Raw genomic sequence first — 14,123 nt, forward strand, 5'->3', positions numbered from 1 at the left:
CGCCTCCCAGCTCAAAAAGGGGAAAAATTCATGAACGCTTTTCTCCAGCCTTGATTCACCTCCAGATCCAGCCTGCTCTCTTGGGGGAATTTTAATTCCCCAGGTTTTTTGACACTTCATACACTTTCTGTGAATCTTTTCCAGGCTTCTCACCTGGATTTTTTTTTTTTTTTAATCTGTTTGGCTATGGTTGCTGCTGATGGGAGGGGATGGTTCCTTGGCTGGGCACCCATTTGCAATGAATTTCCCCTGATCCCCTTAGGGAAGAGGCCGTGCACGTCCCTGCCTGCTGAAAGAATGTGGGATGGCTCCAACTGCGGCCGTTGGGGATTTTTTTTATACACTGGCTTTCTTGCGTCTGACTCTTGGGTCCACTTCCCTCCAACATAGGTGGCAGGAGCCTTCTGGCTTGGGAACCACTGTCCTGTGGACCATCCTGGACACATCGCCCTGGAAAGTCTGGCCCTGGCTTGCTGCATATGGCGTCACATGGGCCAGCAGAGTGATGAAACAGCTGGAGAACCTGCCTGAAAGAGCCCAGCATTTTTTTCAGAGATAAGATTAAGAGATGACTCAGTTTCTAAGCATGGATATAGGGAATAAGTTGGAGGCAGCTCTGCAGGGCAGCGCTGAAGGAGACAGGGCCTGACCATGACAAATCCAAACTGTGCTGGCAACAGGGAGATTATATGTGGGGCAAGTGGCTTGTAAGGCTTGGGTTGAGTACTCAGCGGGACTCAAGAAGTAGCCAAATATCCAACCAACACACGTAAAACAAAGCTGGCTCTGTTTTGCATGCTGAGTTTCAGTTTAGTGACAAACACGGATACAGGTATTGGCACAAGGCCTGCATGGTGTGGGATGTTAACCTGATCAAAATGCTTTCCCTTGAATTTGGGCACTTGAGACTGGTTCTAGTGTTGGTCCTGGTACCCTGCAGCAGCATGCCCAGCAGACCAGATGCCAACAATAGTCTCGTAGCATTTTCAGCTATATTATTTTGAGATTTGGTGGATGGCTTCTTGCTCTCATATAAACAGAAACTCTTAGCTCCATGCTTTCCTGATACCTTTCCCTATGGTAGCTCATGCTTCTTCTCCAGCTTAAACAGTCCTAGGCTTTTGGGTCCTAGGCCAATGTGTGAACTGGAGAAGTGCATTAGGGTTTCTCCTGTGTATCTTTGTGGGGAAAGTGACACCTAAGCCTCGGTTGAATGCCACAGCTGAGTCCAAGGACTTTGCTGGCTTACTCTCCCTTGCCCGTGCTGTCCTCAGGACACGATGGGCTGTAGCCCATCTCCAGGAGTAAAAGCCAACCTGGTTCTCTGGAGATGCTGTTATATGAGATTGCTTGGCCAATAGCACTTCTCACCCTGCATGCTCACGTGTGCAGGGACGTGCCCCACTGGCTGCACAAGTTAGCCCAGGACAGGCTCAGTTCTGCTTCAGCTTCTTGGCAAGCAGCAGCAGCAGCAGCAGCGCGAAGCCACGGGAGAGGGGAAGGATGCTGTTGCAGGAAGTCCAGAGCAGGTAGGGCAGGGAGAAGCTCTCCGTCTCCACAGCCACCAGGATGTAGGCAACAATGAGCTGCATGAAGACCCAGGTTGTGCCACGGTAGAGGAGCTTCACACCCTGGGAGGTGGCCCAGGCGCTGAGGAAGGGATGGATGCGGTAGTCGGCCTCTACCATGACAGCCCAGCACAGGAAACCAAAGACCTGCCCAGGCCAGAGGCCGTGCCACCAGGCAGAGAAGGCAAAGGTAGCTAGGAGTGGCTGGGCCAGGCAGCGCTGGAAAACAAGTCTCCTCAACCAGCGGGATGTGCTCTTGTTCCAGGTTCGGGTGAAGATGGCCAGGCGGTGGGTGGTCTCCAGTGTCCACAGGTCGCGGACGGAAAGGTCTCCCTGACCCGCCTCTAGCCTGAAGCCTGCCACCTCGAGAAGGGCCTCATCCAGCACCCAGTGCCAATAGTAGGCCAGCCTGAGGAGCAGGGCCCGCGCCCAGAGGCAGGGCAGGCAGCCCAGGCCGGTACAGCCCTGCCTGCCGGCCAGCCCTCCCACCAGCCCCACGCGCAGCCCCTGCAGGGCCAGCGCACAGAGGCACCGCTGGCCGGCAGCCCTCAGCGGGCAGGGGAGAGCCCCTGAGGACTCGGCCTGGGCCCGAAACCTGCTGAAGGAGCACAGGGGACCTCCGAGGAGGACTGGGAAAAAGAGCAGGTAGCTGCAGAGGGGCAGCGCGCACTGCAAAAGCCCCTGGCCCAGCTGGAGCCTCACGACCCCTTCGTGGATGTCCAGCACCAGAGACGTAGCCTTCTGCGTGAGCAGCATGATGGCAGAGAGGGCGATGGCTGGCCTGGAAGGAGAGGGCACCTGAGCACTGCTGAGGGTCCCTCGAAGGGAGTGTTAGAGGCACTGGCACAAGACTGCACATGGGGGATGTGCTGTCCCACATCCCCAGAGCGCTGCCATGCCCGCAGCATCGCCCACACATGGGGATGCAGCTGGAGCCAGAGTGGAGACTGATGGCTGTGGAACAGCAAGCCAGTTTGGCCCGGGGGGCCCTCCACCCTCGCAAAATGACCAGGAGCCCACTGAGGGGAGGAGCAGGAAGGAGGCAGAGCCGTGGTGTTACCTGGCATCCTGTGGGTCCAGCTCCTGGCTGCTCAGACCCAGGTGGCAGAGTGTCTGCCAGGACATCTGGAGGGCGAAGACCCGGGTGTGGGCACAAGCTGGGCTGACAGAGAGGAGGACAAGCACGGAGCCAGCAGCAGGGATGAGGAGCAACACGGCGTAGCTGCCCATGGCTGTGCCAGCAAAGAGACATCCTCCGGTGAGGAGGAACATGTACCTAGAAGAGACCAGATGCCCTTTGGCTGCCTTTTGGGGAAAATGAGGCTTGAAACTCCCCCACAGTGCTGATAGGGGAGCTTAGTCTGGGTCCTGCAGCCTCCACAGTCCCCCTGTAGTCTGCCTCTTGGCCTCTCATGGGGCTGAGGGAACACCAGGGCCATCACGGCTGCAAGCAAGAAGCAGGGGGGACACTGGAGCAGATATTGCTGGCCCTGCCTGGCCCCCATCCTAATCACACCAGAGATAGTCCCCATTCCCACGGCAGGACCTCCCCTTGCCCATGTGCTCATCCTGGTACACCCTCTAAACCCACTTCTCACAACACCAGAGTGTCCGGCCTGGCTGTTTTGTCCTTAGTGACCTTGATCTGGCCCCACTACAGAGAGAGGGGACTGGCAACAGCTCACATCCAAGCCATACAAATGTCCCTACCCGAGTCAGCGAAGACTTGCTACCATGCGTCCCATTGCACCTCTGGCCAGGAGAGCCCCCAAAAAGCATCCACAGGCATGACCGCCCCTCAGCACAGCAGCAGGGGTGATGAACACGTACCGGGCAGCCAGAGAGAGGCGCCCTGAAGCACAGAGGTGGTGGAAGAGAGCAGCAAAGGGGAAAGCTGCCAGCCGGTACGGGGCTGCAGGGAGAAGGACAAGCAGGTCTGCCCAGCACATCGAGCCCCTTGCTTCTTCAACTGCCTCTGATGCCTGGAGAAAGGACTGAGCCAAGAGCTGTTCTGGTTCCTCTTTATACATGGCAGGACCTCAAAAAAACAGAGCAGAGCCAAGGAAACAGAGGTATCTGCAGGAAGAGGAGCATGTTTTTTGCATTCGTCAGTGCTGGCTTCTTAAAGTACCTCTGTCCCAAGGTTTGTGTGTAGGTGGAAAAAGCTGGGGTTGGTTATTTGCTCTGCCAGACGCCTGGACCATTACCACATACTTCGAAGGCAGCAAGAGCGAGCTGCCAAGATAAGACCCTCTTTGAGCTGCCACATGTGCCGTGCTGGGATGCACCTCAGAGCAAAATCCCCAGATACTCCCAAAGGCTTGGTCCTTTCTCTTGCTGCCTCTCAGCTCAGTCCTTTACAGAAAGCTGTGGCTTTTCCCCGGCTCTGGCCTCACTTGTTATGGGGTAGCAGTGGGGACATCCCAGTATTTAAACCCCTAGTGACAGAAAGGAGAGGATGGGTTCTGCTACTTCTCAGTGATGAGGGAGGGTGAGCCCCTCAGCCCCACCACTCAGACCAAGCTACAGGGCCTTTTCATTTACCAGAGATAAAGGAATAGCTCTATTCTCTCCAAACAATTTTTCTTCAAGACAATAAAGAAAAAGAAAAAGAAAAAAAAAATGAACTCACAGAGATACTTCTGATGGTAGAAATTAGTCATTGCAGTTAAACTGTTTAAACTGCGCATTCATTCAAATATGTGTCATATGAGGAAGCAAAAGATCCTCTTTTGGGCCAGACTGGAAAGGTGATTTGAAGAGTGATCTCTAGGGTGACATGAAGCCAGCTGCTATTGCTCGCATAATGCCACCAGCAGTATTTCATGGTAAACAGACAAAAAAAGCCCACGAAAATCAGTCTACAGGACTTGACTCTTCTTTGTGAGATACAGCTAAGAAAAAAACAAATTCAAATGGAAAGCTCATGGATTTTTTTTTTTTTTAAACTCGGTTGGTATCTGCTTTATTTTAGGCATATGAACAGTGTGAAGGCAAAGAGGAATACCACGGAATTTGCTTCTGGAAGAAAAAAAATAACACATTGGAGGGGTAGAAGAAGTAAGGTTTTCCCCTTCCTTTGATGAATGCTTCAAAATATTTAGATTATTCTGTTCTTCAGTAAAAAGAGCAAAATCGGTGCCTAAAGTTACAGAAAGATCTGTGCTCATTAAAACCAGAAATTTTTATTTTAAAAATGTATTGTCTGACTTTTATGAATGTTTCTACTCTTCACTGAGCTTTTCAAGCTACCGTGATGTTCGAAAGCTTACCTCATTGTTTGGATGGGTTATTTGGTTATAAGAAGGTGGGGGACCAAAACCCCATGGAAAAAAATATTAGAGCAAATGCTGCAGAGAAATGGGCTGTATTTTGCTGTATTTGTGCAGGGTATATTTTAAGAGCAAGCGATAGCACTGGAGAAAAGCTTTTTCCATGTCGATTTTGGCATGGCATGCAGCAACAGCCTGGTTTCACAGGACTCATTCTGCCATATCCATGGAGCCCAGTATTGGCTTTGCTGAGTAAGTATTTTTGAAGGCCTTTGCAGTGCCTGTTAAAGCAATTCCCTGCTACGGTTCTGCAAAAATGCCATTGCTTTTCAAGCAGCAGAAATTAATTTCCACAGTAGCATTGGAAATGTTAACACACTGCTCACGCCTCTCATTTTACACCATCAGGTGCTGCACGGTGGAAGCATGATCTTAGACTGAGCACGTAAGCCATAGTGAAGCATGTGAGAGCACTTTATTTGCTTCACTTCCATGTACTAAACACACAACAGCCTGGTTCTTGGCTAAAGAATTAATTGTTTGGTAACACAGCAGGAGAGAAGAGGAGGCTGACCACTGTCAGAGCAAACTCGGGGCATGAAATTCAAGCAGATATGACTCAGATACTAGCTTTGGGCTAGTAGCCAGAAAGTTTATAGTTGCTTTCTTGGTGGAATATAGTGCTGTTTTGGGAGCAGTTTTGGTTGCCTGTTGTAATGCAGCCTATACTGATCTGCTGCAGGACACACTGCAAAGTGAAAGACATACATTGAAAGCAAGAAAAATTTAAAGAAAAAGTCAGACTGACACAGTTTGTCTTTTTTCCAGAGAAAAGCACATAAATGGGAAGGGAGGCCATTAAATAGGGTTCAGGAGGCCTGGACTGAGCTCCTGTCTCAGACTTTCTCTGTGACCTTAGGAAAGCCGCTTAACTCCCATCCGCAAAACCGAGATGATAGTTTCTGTCTCCCTGTGGTGTTATAAGGCAGAATCAACAACAAACCTTGGGTCTTTAAGTTTGGCTGTGATGGGCAGGACATGAAAGTACCTAAATGAGAAAGGAATTAATGCAATGGTTTATTAAAACACAAAACTGCAAAAATCCTTCCTTTATTTTCAGGCACCAGTCCCACGCTGGCTTTTTGCTACTTGTTGCCATTACAGATTTGCTGACTGCTGCCTGTAAATGGCCCACTGCTGCTTGTGGCAAAGGCTTTTTTGTCTCCCTGGAAAAATGTCCACGTATCAGTAGTTTAAGGATAGTGCGGAAGTCTCTTATCGCAGCTGTGACCCCACTCATGGAGGGCTGAAGTTGTGCCTGCGAAGGGGGGGAGGAAAGACATTTCCATAAATTCTCGTGTAATTTTTTATATCTTCTGTGCTTCTCAATACCCAAATCAGTAATTAAAAGTGTATGTTAATGGGCAATAAATTAAATTAAGTGAAATTTCTGCAAGTCACTTTTTTGACTGCAATACGGGCTTGCAGCTCTTGAGCTCAGCCACGTCAGCTGAACTTGGTGCGGGTGAGGGGCCAGCCCTGTGCCCTTCCTGGTGCCAGCAGTGGCAAAAGAGGTGATTTATTTTCAAGGCAGACTCCTGTTAGGAACTCCTTTCTCTCTTTTGGTGTTGAGACCAAGGCCAGATGGAGACAGATCCTCTTGTACCTCCTAAGGTTTTGGGACATTTAGAACAGGGACTGACATCACTGGAGGCCATCGCCTGTGCTGGTTCCCCTCAACCTCACCAACAGAGCTCCTGAGACAAGAGACAAGCTACTGTGCAGCTCCAAGGACCATGCACAGTAGCTAGTGATGGGGAAAAAAGGTCTAGGGCTGCATGCTGCTCCCCTTCCATCCCCTTTCACATGATATGCAAGCCCTGCAGAGAGCCAGTTCTTGTCCTGGCATCTCCTTTTGGAGATGGCAGGAGCAGCTACAGCTTTTCTGATCCTTGTTATGAAGCCAGCAGATCAACTGGTGCTTTGCCTCAGTGATAAAGTACCTGGGTATGATCCGCATTGCCACCGGCTGCCAGAAAGAGTGGATGTCCTAAGATGTCCTAACACACACAGGACAATCCTGATTCCTTTGTGGCTGAGTTTTTTTCCCTTTAGCCTTCACAAAGAATAGACACTAACATATGCTGAAGAAGCAGAGTTGCTTCTTAGCGGAAAATACAGCACAGGGGTGAGCCAGCAGCACAATAACGGGATGGGATGTGCCATCCAGGGGTGGAGCTGCCCTGCAGGCAAAGGGAAGATGCCAGGAACAACCCAGACTTTCCAGCATACTCAGGTAGCCCCAGCATGCAGGGCATCCCAGAACCGGCATTGCTGCTCTGCGACTGCTGCTCAGAGCTATCTCCCCAAGATGGGTGCCGCCCCTCCCATGCTCTTCAGAGCCTGTAGTGCAAGGCTCGTAGGGTAAATCACAGTGGTGATAATTTTCTCTCTCAGTATCAGGATGATCTGAGCTGCCAGAGAACAGATGGAGAGGCTGGAGTCCTCCTCCAAGCCTTGAAGAACCAAGGTAGAAAGAAACAGAGCAGAGATCAAATCCTTGTACTTGCAGAGACCCCAGGCATTCCCTCCTGAGAGGGTCAGCTCTCAGCCAGCTCCTCCCATGGCCAGGAGGGAGCAGGGTGGAGAAGTGAATCTGCTGGAAGTTGCCAGGCCAGGAATGCCCCAAATGCCCTTGAAATACCCCAATTCCTCTCCAGTGTACAGGGAGTAGAGCTCTCCTCGCTGGGGCAGGGCTGAGATTTGGAGCTCACCAGTCCATGGAGGGCCCTCCAAGTGCCTTTCTGCTGAATTCCAGAAAAGGAGCACCTGAGTTACTCAAGGCACATGAGGAAGAGACATCTTGGACGGGGTAACAGGACACGGAAAAGGATCAGGAAGACCATTTGCTGTGCTTCTTTTCCTCCTCAGCTACAATTTGTGAGTGCATTTGGGCTGCCTTTTTGCAGCAGCACAGCACCTGGATGTCAGCACTTCTATTGGAGTCCTCAGGGCTCCCTCAGCAATAGGACCAGAGTAAAGAGGACCTCCAGCCTGCTGGGCTGCATTAGGCAGTGTTGCCAGCAGGTGGAGGGAGGTGATCCTGCTCCTCTGCTCAGCACTACTGAGACACACCTGGAATGCTGGATCCAGTGATGGACTCCCCAGTACAAGACAGACATGAACATACTAGAGGGAGTCCAGCAAAGGGCTGATGATGATGAAGGGACTGGAGCATCACTGGTAAGAGGAAGGCTGAGAGAGCTGGGACTGTTCAACCCGGAGAAGAGAAGGCTCAGGCAGGGGGAGCTTATCAGTGTACTGATAAGTACTGATGGGGAGGAATGAAGACAAGGGAGCCATGCTCTTCTTAGTGGCGCCCAGTGACAGGACAAGAGGTGGTGAACACAAGCTGAAACACATGAAATCCCATCCAAACCCAAGAAAGTACATGTTTGTATATGTGTGTGCATGTAGTGTGTGTGTTGTGCATATGTGCTTGTATATTGTGTACGTGTGGGGGGGTGTTTGTGCTGTGTATGTGTGTTGTGTGTAGGAGCAGGTGTGTGTGTGTGTTGTGTATACGTTTTGTGTTGCGAGCGTAGTGTGTGGTTGTGTGTTGTATGCACAGTGCATGTTTTGTGTGCCTTGTTGTGTGTTTGCGCGTGTGCATGTGTTGTGTTTTTGTGCGTGTTCAGTGTGCGTGGAGGGGTGGTTCAGGGCTGTGTGTGGCCCCAGCCAGTGCTCGGCTCCATGGGGGTGCCAAGGGGGCCCAAGAGAAGCCTCAGCCCCAGAGAGGTCCCAGATGGGGTCAGAGGCATGTGGGAGAGGGGACCGTGGGGCACATGAGGGCTTACAGGGCAGGCATGGGGGAAGCTGGGGGTATCCAGGGGGTTATGAGGCACATGGGAGGTTGGGAGACCCTGCAGGAGCTATGGGGCATCCAGGAAAGCAATGTGACACCCGAAGGGTCAGGATACCAGGGGAGGGAGTTGGGTGCACACCCAGGGGGTAAGGGGGCCCTGGGGGGGCTATGGGACACCCAGGAGGTTGGGAAAACCCAGGGGTTTATGAGGCACATGGGGGGCCAGGTCCACCTTGGACAGGGCTGGGGGCACCCAAGGGGGCTCAGGGGCACCCAGAGAGGGGTAGGATCGCAGGGTCCCCCCAGAAGCTGATGCCGGAGTCCAGGCCTGTGGCACCTCCTTTATTGCAGGCCCTAACGGAGCCCCCAGTGGGAGAGGGAGAATCCACGTCCCCACCTACAGCTCCCCTCCATGTCAAGCCTCACTGAGGGGGCGCGTGGGTGCCAGCGAGGTGCACGGGCAGCCCATCAAGGCAGGCGACACGCACATGGTGCTGGAGCTGCCGGGCCCGGTAGGCACAAGGGGGCCGGGTGTCGCCGCCCCGCAGGCGGCAGGCTGTGAGGCCCATGGATGTTGGGGTGCTGTGGAGCCCCGCTGCATCAGGCATCTGGGTGCAGGCAGCCACCAGCTCCTCGGCCGGTGCGTGCACAAAGGTGTTGGAGGGCTTGCAGGGCCGCCCTGGGGCCGTCACCCGCCGGCGTGCCAGCATGGTCTCGCAGTAGCGGTGCGCCATGAGCGCGGCTGTCCGGGGGTGGTCCACATGCTGCCGCAGGAACTTCTCGTAGCGGCTCTCCGCCACCGCCCCCGCCCGGCCCCTGCCAGTGCTGCCAGCACCAGGGCCGTGCATAGGGCCCAGCCTGCCATGGGCACCTGTGGAAAGTGGGGTCAGGGCCATCTGGACTTCCGGGCCCCCGATTGGAAATCCCACCCTGGATGCTCAATTCCTCTACAAATTCCCCCTCCCAGACACCTGGGTCCCTTACAAATCCCCTCTAAATGCATGGGGACCCTCCCCCAGACACCTGGGCCGTCTGTGGATCCCACCTGGATGCCTGGGTCCCCTACAGAACGCCCCATGGACACCTGGGTCCCCTACAGTTCCGCACTCCCCAGAAGCCTGGGTCCCCTATGGAACACCCCCCCTGGACCCTTGGGTCCCCTATAGATCAACCCCCTGCCCCAACATGTGGATCCCCTACATATCCTCCCTCCCCCACTGCATGCTTGGGTTCCTCACAGTCCCCTCCCGCAGACACTCTGGTCCCCTACGCATCCCTCACCCGCACCTGTATGTGTGCCTCAGTTTCCCTTATGGCCTCGGGGTCTCCGGGATCCCTCCCACTCCTCCGCGCCTCTTTTATAGTGGCCCCAGCTGGGCCCAATGGGCAAGGATCCAGGAGGAGGGGCAGGGCAAAGAGCAAGGTCCAGCAGATGTGTGGGGGCAGCCAGGCATCCAGGAGGCCCCACTCCCCCTCGCGCGCGGTCCCCCCAAGGTCACTAGGTAGTCATTAACAAACCACGTGACTGGCTGCGCACGTCCCCTCGGGTGCCCCCTGCCCATGTTGCCTTGTACAACGCATTCTGGCCTCAGCCACGTGTCCCATGGGGGGCAGGACACCTGGGTCCCCTTGGGTGGCAGGGCAAGATACCTAGTTCCCTGGTGGGGGGGGCAGGATGTCAGCATCATCTCTGGGGCAGCTGACAGACGCTCCCGCCCCTCTTGGATGATGTGGTATGTCCATGGCTGTCCCGCACTGCTTCAGGAGCTATGTGTCCCTTCCCCCTGTGTCCCCTTGCAGGCAAGGTCGTACCCCTGGGAAGTGCCAGGATGCATTTTGCCCCACCGTTACCTCACATGCTGCCGGCTGCTCCACTGAAGCAGAGACAAGCAAAGAGCCAGGAGCCAGCCTGAGCCCATCAAAAACCCACCCCTTTCCCTCAACCATCAGGGAGAAGCTGATGGAGCCCCAAGGAGAGCGTGTCCCCTCCATAGGGAGAGGCATAAAGTGCCCAGGAGAGGCTGTCACTACTGGGTGCAAGTGGTCTCCATCCTCCTCTTCAAAGACATGATAGAGACTGTGATGCAAAGTGGCAAATGGAGGATGAGGAAGAAAGTGGGCAGGAGCCCTCAGCTGCCCTTCTTCAGCATGAGCAACCAAGTTTGACCCCACCAGTGATTCAAGGAGGACAATGACATGGGATGCTGACACTCCACGAGGGGGCCTCAGCACTAGGGCCACGACAGGGCTGCTGACAGATGCACCCTTTGAGCGTGTGTCACTGTCAGACCTGACCTACTTGTCCCCAAGGACAGCACAGAGCTGCTCCCCTGTCTGTCCCAGGCGCACCATGTTCTTCAGCCTGGGGTAGGCTCGGTCCTGGGCACCACCTTCCCCAAAAGAACTGGAAAAGATCTAAGACTGGCCACGATGAAGGTGGAGAGTGCCCTGCCCTGGGCTGTGGTGGCACCTCTACGGTTCTCTGAGCCTCTCAAGAAATCCTCCTCAAAGTCGCACAGCCCCTGCAGTGGGAACAGCTCAGGCACCTGGCCAAAACCTCGCAGACATGGAAGATCAGCACAGCCCCCTTGCTGACTCTCTGAGGTTGACAAGACCCTGCTCCTGCTGGGCATGGAAGCAGGATGGGGTCTCTCATCACCATCCCCTGGACACACTCTGCCTTCCACTGTCCTGGTGTGGGTGGGAAGGGGATGGTGTCCCCAGGAGGAGGAACAAGCCTGGATCCCTGGCAAGGGTCTGCATCAGCCTTGCGTCCCAGTGCTGTCTCTAGCTGGCATGGTACAGGTACCTGTGCTATAGCCTACCCTACCTGGAGGACCCTCAGGCATCCTTGCCACAACCTGTGGTCCCCTCTTGTCCCAGGGGAGTCCTGACTGCCCGGCGCCGGCCTGGGCATTGCATCTCCCTCTCCCATCCCTGCCCACGCAGGTGGGCTGATGGGAGCTTCCTCCTGCCCCATACGCTCCCCTCGACTGCTCTCCTGTGCTGCCCCGGGGTCAGCCCTGCCCACAGGTCAGGCTGTCATGTCCTGGCGGGGCTGTGCTGCTGGGGAGTGCAGGGGTGACGGGCTGTGTGTGCCTAGGGCTCACTGTTGCAGCACACGAGGCATCAGAGCAAGAAGCTGCAGACTCTGTGGGTTAGTGAAGGCAGGATGCCCTGCCCCAGGCAAGGCGGGCTCTGCACCCCTGTGCAGAGGGGAGAGGAGACTTGGGGCAGCCCAGACCAGCAACTTCTAGTTGGCCCCTTGGTGCCCCAGCTTCCTCAGAGCTTGGGAAAGGCTGGGTGGGCTGGCGCTGTCTGGAGAGGATGCCTGGGGCCTCTGCAGACACAGGGGTTTGATCTCCACTCCTTTTCTTTCTATTTCAGCCCTTCAGCCCTTGGAGAATGACTACCATCCCTTGGTCTCTGCCCTGGCAACACAGACCATCCTCAACGTGAGGCCTCCAGAGGAAAAGCCCCCGTCCAGATTTAACCTGTGTGCCGTGGGCTACTGACTGCACAGAACCTGCAGGAGGTGGCACCAGCAACAGGCTGTTGCTCTGTTTGAGCAGAGCCAGAGCAGCAAACCCCATCCCAGGGTGCTCTGCCCACTGGGGTCCCACATCTGCACAAGCTTGATAGCCAGTGTCATCCCTGGTTGCCTGTAGGACAGCTGCCCTGCTCAGGCATCTCCCATCCCCAGTGCTGTGCTGTCACTGAGTACCTGTGTGTTCAACCAAGGGGCCACAGAGCAGCACTCTGTGTGCTCCGGGGGCCAAGTGCCTTGCTGGCTCCCTGGGGACCCAGGGGTGCACTGTAAGGCACACAGAGGAGGTTGGGGTGCCCCAGAAAGGAGCTCGGAGGGCCACGTGGGGTTGCGTGGTGGGGCGGTGGGGTGATGCCGAGAGAGAGAGAGGCAGTGCAGGGCTCTTTCTGGATCTCAGCAAGAAAGGCCCGACAACAAACGGCTTAAGAAGAGAAAAGCTTTAATAAGGTAGAAGAAGAGAAAGCTAGTAAACCTTAAAGTCTCAAGTAAAACATAGATAGCAAGTAAATCTTATGTCACAAGCCTGTGCCTGCCCAGGTTGACTGTGATGTGGCTCACCATCTGCTAAAAGTGCAGCGGTCTCAATGGTCAGGATCAACAGGTTTCACCCCTTGATCCACATGCAGCTTACCTTTCCCAAAGACATTGTACATTACAGATGACCTTAACAACAGACGGGCTTCTCCAGCCTGAAGGATGGGGCCCAGCAGAGCCTGCATGGCCTGTTCAAGATCACTAACTCCTCAAATACTGTCTTCTGCAAGGCTCCCAATACACCGGCTGCACGGAGAGGTGCAAGGAGGGTCCTGGAGCACCCCAAAAGGCACACAGATGCCACTGGGAAGCCCCAAGAGGTACGTGGAGGCCCCAGGGTCACCCCCAAAAGACACAAGGAGGGGCCTGGGATGCCACGAAAGGCACAGAAAGGCCAGAAGTGATGCGCTGGAAAGCATGCCAAGGCTGCCTCTGCACAGAGGCCTCAGGGTGTACCAAAAGATCCCAAAAGTCCAAAACCAAAAAGTCCTTGGGGAGGGGACGGGCCCGAAAGGCACAGGAGAGCTCTGTGGGGCCACAAAAGGCACAGAAAGGCCAACATGGGAGCATAGAAAGGTACAGGGAGGTGGCAGGGCTGCACCAAAAGGCTGCTGTGGTGCCCAGAAAGGTGCAAGGACCACCCTGGGGTGCTTGTGAGACCCCAGCTGGGCCGGGACTCTGCTCCCGCCTGTGCCTGCAAAGCCCCCGAGTGCCCCACCGTGCTGCTGGCAATGCCACGGCTGCCCCGCTGCCCCGGTCCTCACTCTCTGCATGGCCTCTCTCTTCCGCGGCAGCCTCGGCCTTTCCAGCCGCCCCGCCCGGGCCACGTGAGGGAGGAGACCGACCCTCGTCCCATCCGGGCTGCGCGGTGTAGCACCCTGCATCGTGCTGCCGGCCGGGAGAGCGGCAGGCAGGCAGCACCTGCCCGCTGCCAGGTTTTGGCCTCTTAACGGGGGTCCGGCAGCAGCCACTGCCCGACACCCTCCCGGTCGGCACAGGCCCTGTCCCTGCGGCCCCCAGGGCAAACGCTGCCATTTTTATTGCCGTTCCCCCCACAGGAAGCTCGGTCCCCGGCCCCCGCTCTCGCTTCCTTGCACGCCGGCCTTTCCCGCCTTTCGAAGGAGCGGAGGTGGTCCGCTGGCCGGGGTGGCTGGGTGTCGTGGGCGCGCTGCGTGCTGGAAACACAAGGCCCTGATTTTTTGCGCTTTAATTTTTTAGGAGATCTTCTCATTTCTCCCTCCCCCCGCTTAAATCCCGCCGTTGGCGCAGCCAGTGCCCGCTCGGGCACGACGCTCGCGCGGAGATCCCGCGGCGGAGCGGGGCGGGAGCGGCCCCCC

General features: G+C 55.4%; 2 protein-coding genes across 2 annotated transcripts; both read right to left on the bottom strand.

Moving 5' to 3' along the window:
* Nucleotides 1-1,433: 1,433 nt before the first annotated feature.
* On the bottom strand, nt 1,434-4,105 carry MBOAT4 (membrane bound O-acyltransferase domain containing 4). Its single transcript, XM_009283299.1, has 3 exons — nt 3,399-4,105; nt 2,629-2,844; nt 1,434-2,349 (listed from the first exon to the last, which is right to left on the bottom strand). The coding sequence occupies exons 1-3, from the start codon at nt 3,596-3,598 to the stop codon at nt 1,434-1,436; spliced, it is 1,332 nt and encodes a 443-aa protein (XP_009281574.1). The 5' UTR covers nt 3,599-4,105.
* A 5,022-nt stretch (nt 4,106-9,127) lies between these two features.
* Nucleotides 9,128-9,570, bottom strand: LOC103902314 (ribonuclease CL2-like). The gene is given in 2 exon segments (XM_009283348.1): nt 9,128-9,514; nt 9,517-9,570. Coding segments are annotated over 2 exon segments (441 nt in total).
* Between the last annotated feature and the right edge of the window lie 4,553 nt (nt 9,571-14,123).

The sequence above is a fragment of the Aptenodytes forsteri genome, unplaced genomic scaffold (assembly GCF_000699145.1).
Source record: "Aptenodytes forsteri isolate BGI_AS27 unplaced genomic scaffold, ASM69914v1 Scaffold6, whole genome shotgun sequence".
NCBI lineage: Eukaryota > Metazoa > Chordata > Aves > Sphenisciformes > Spheniscidae > Aptenodytes > Aptenodytes forsteri.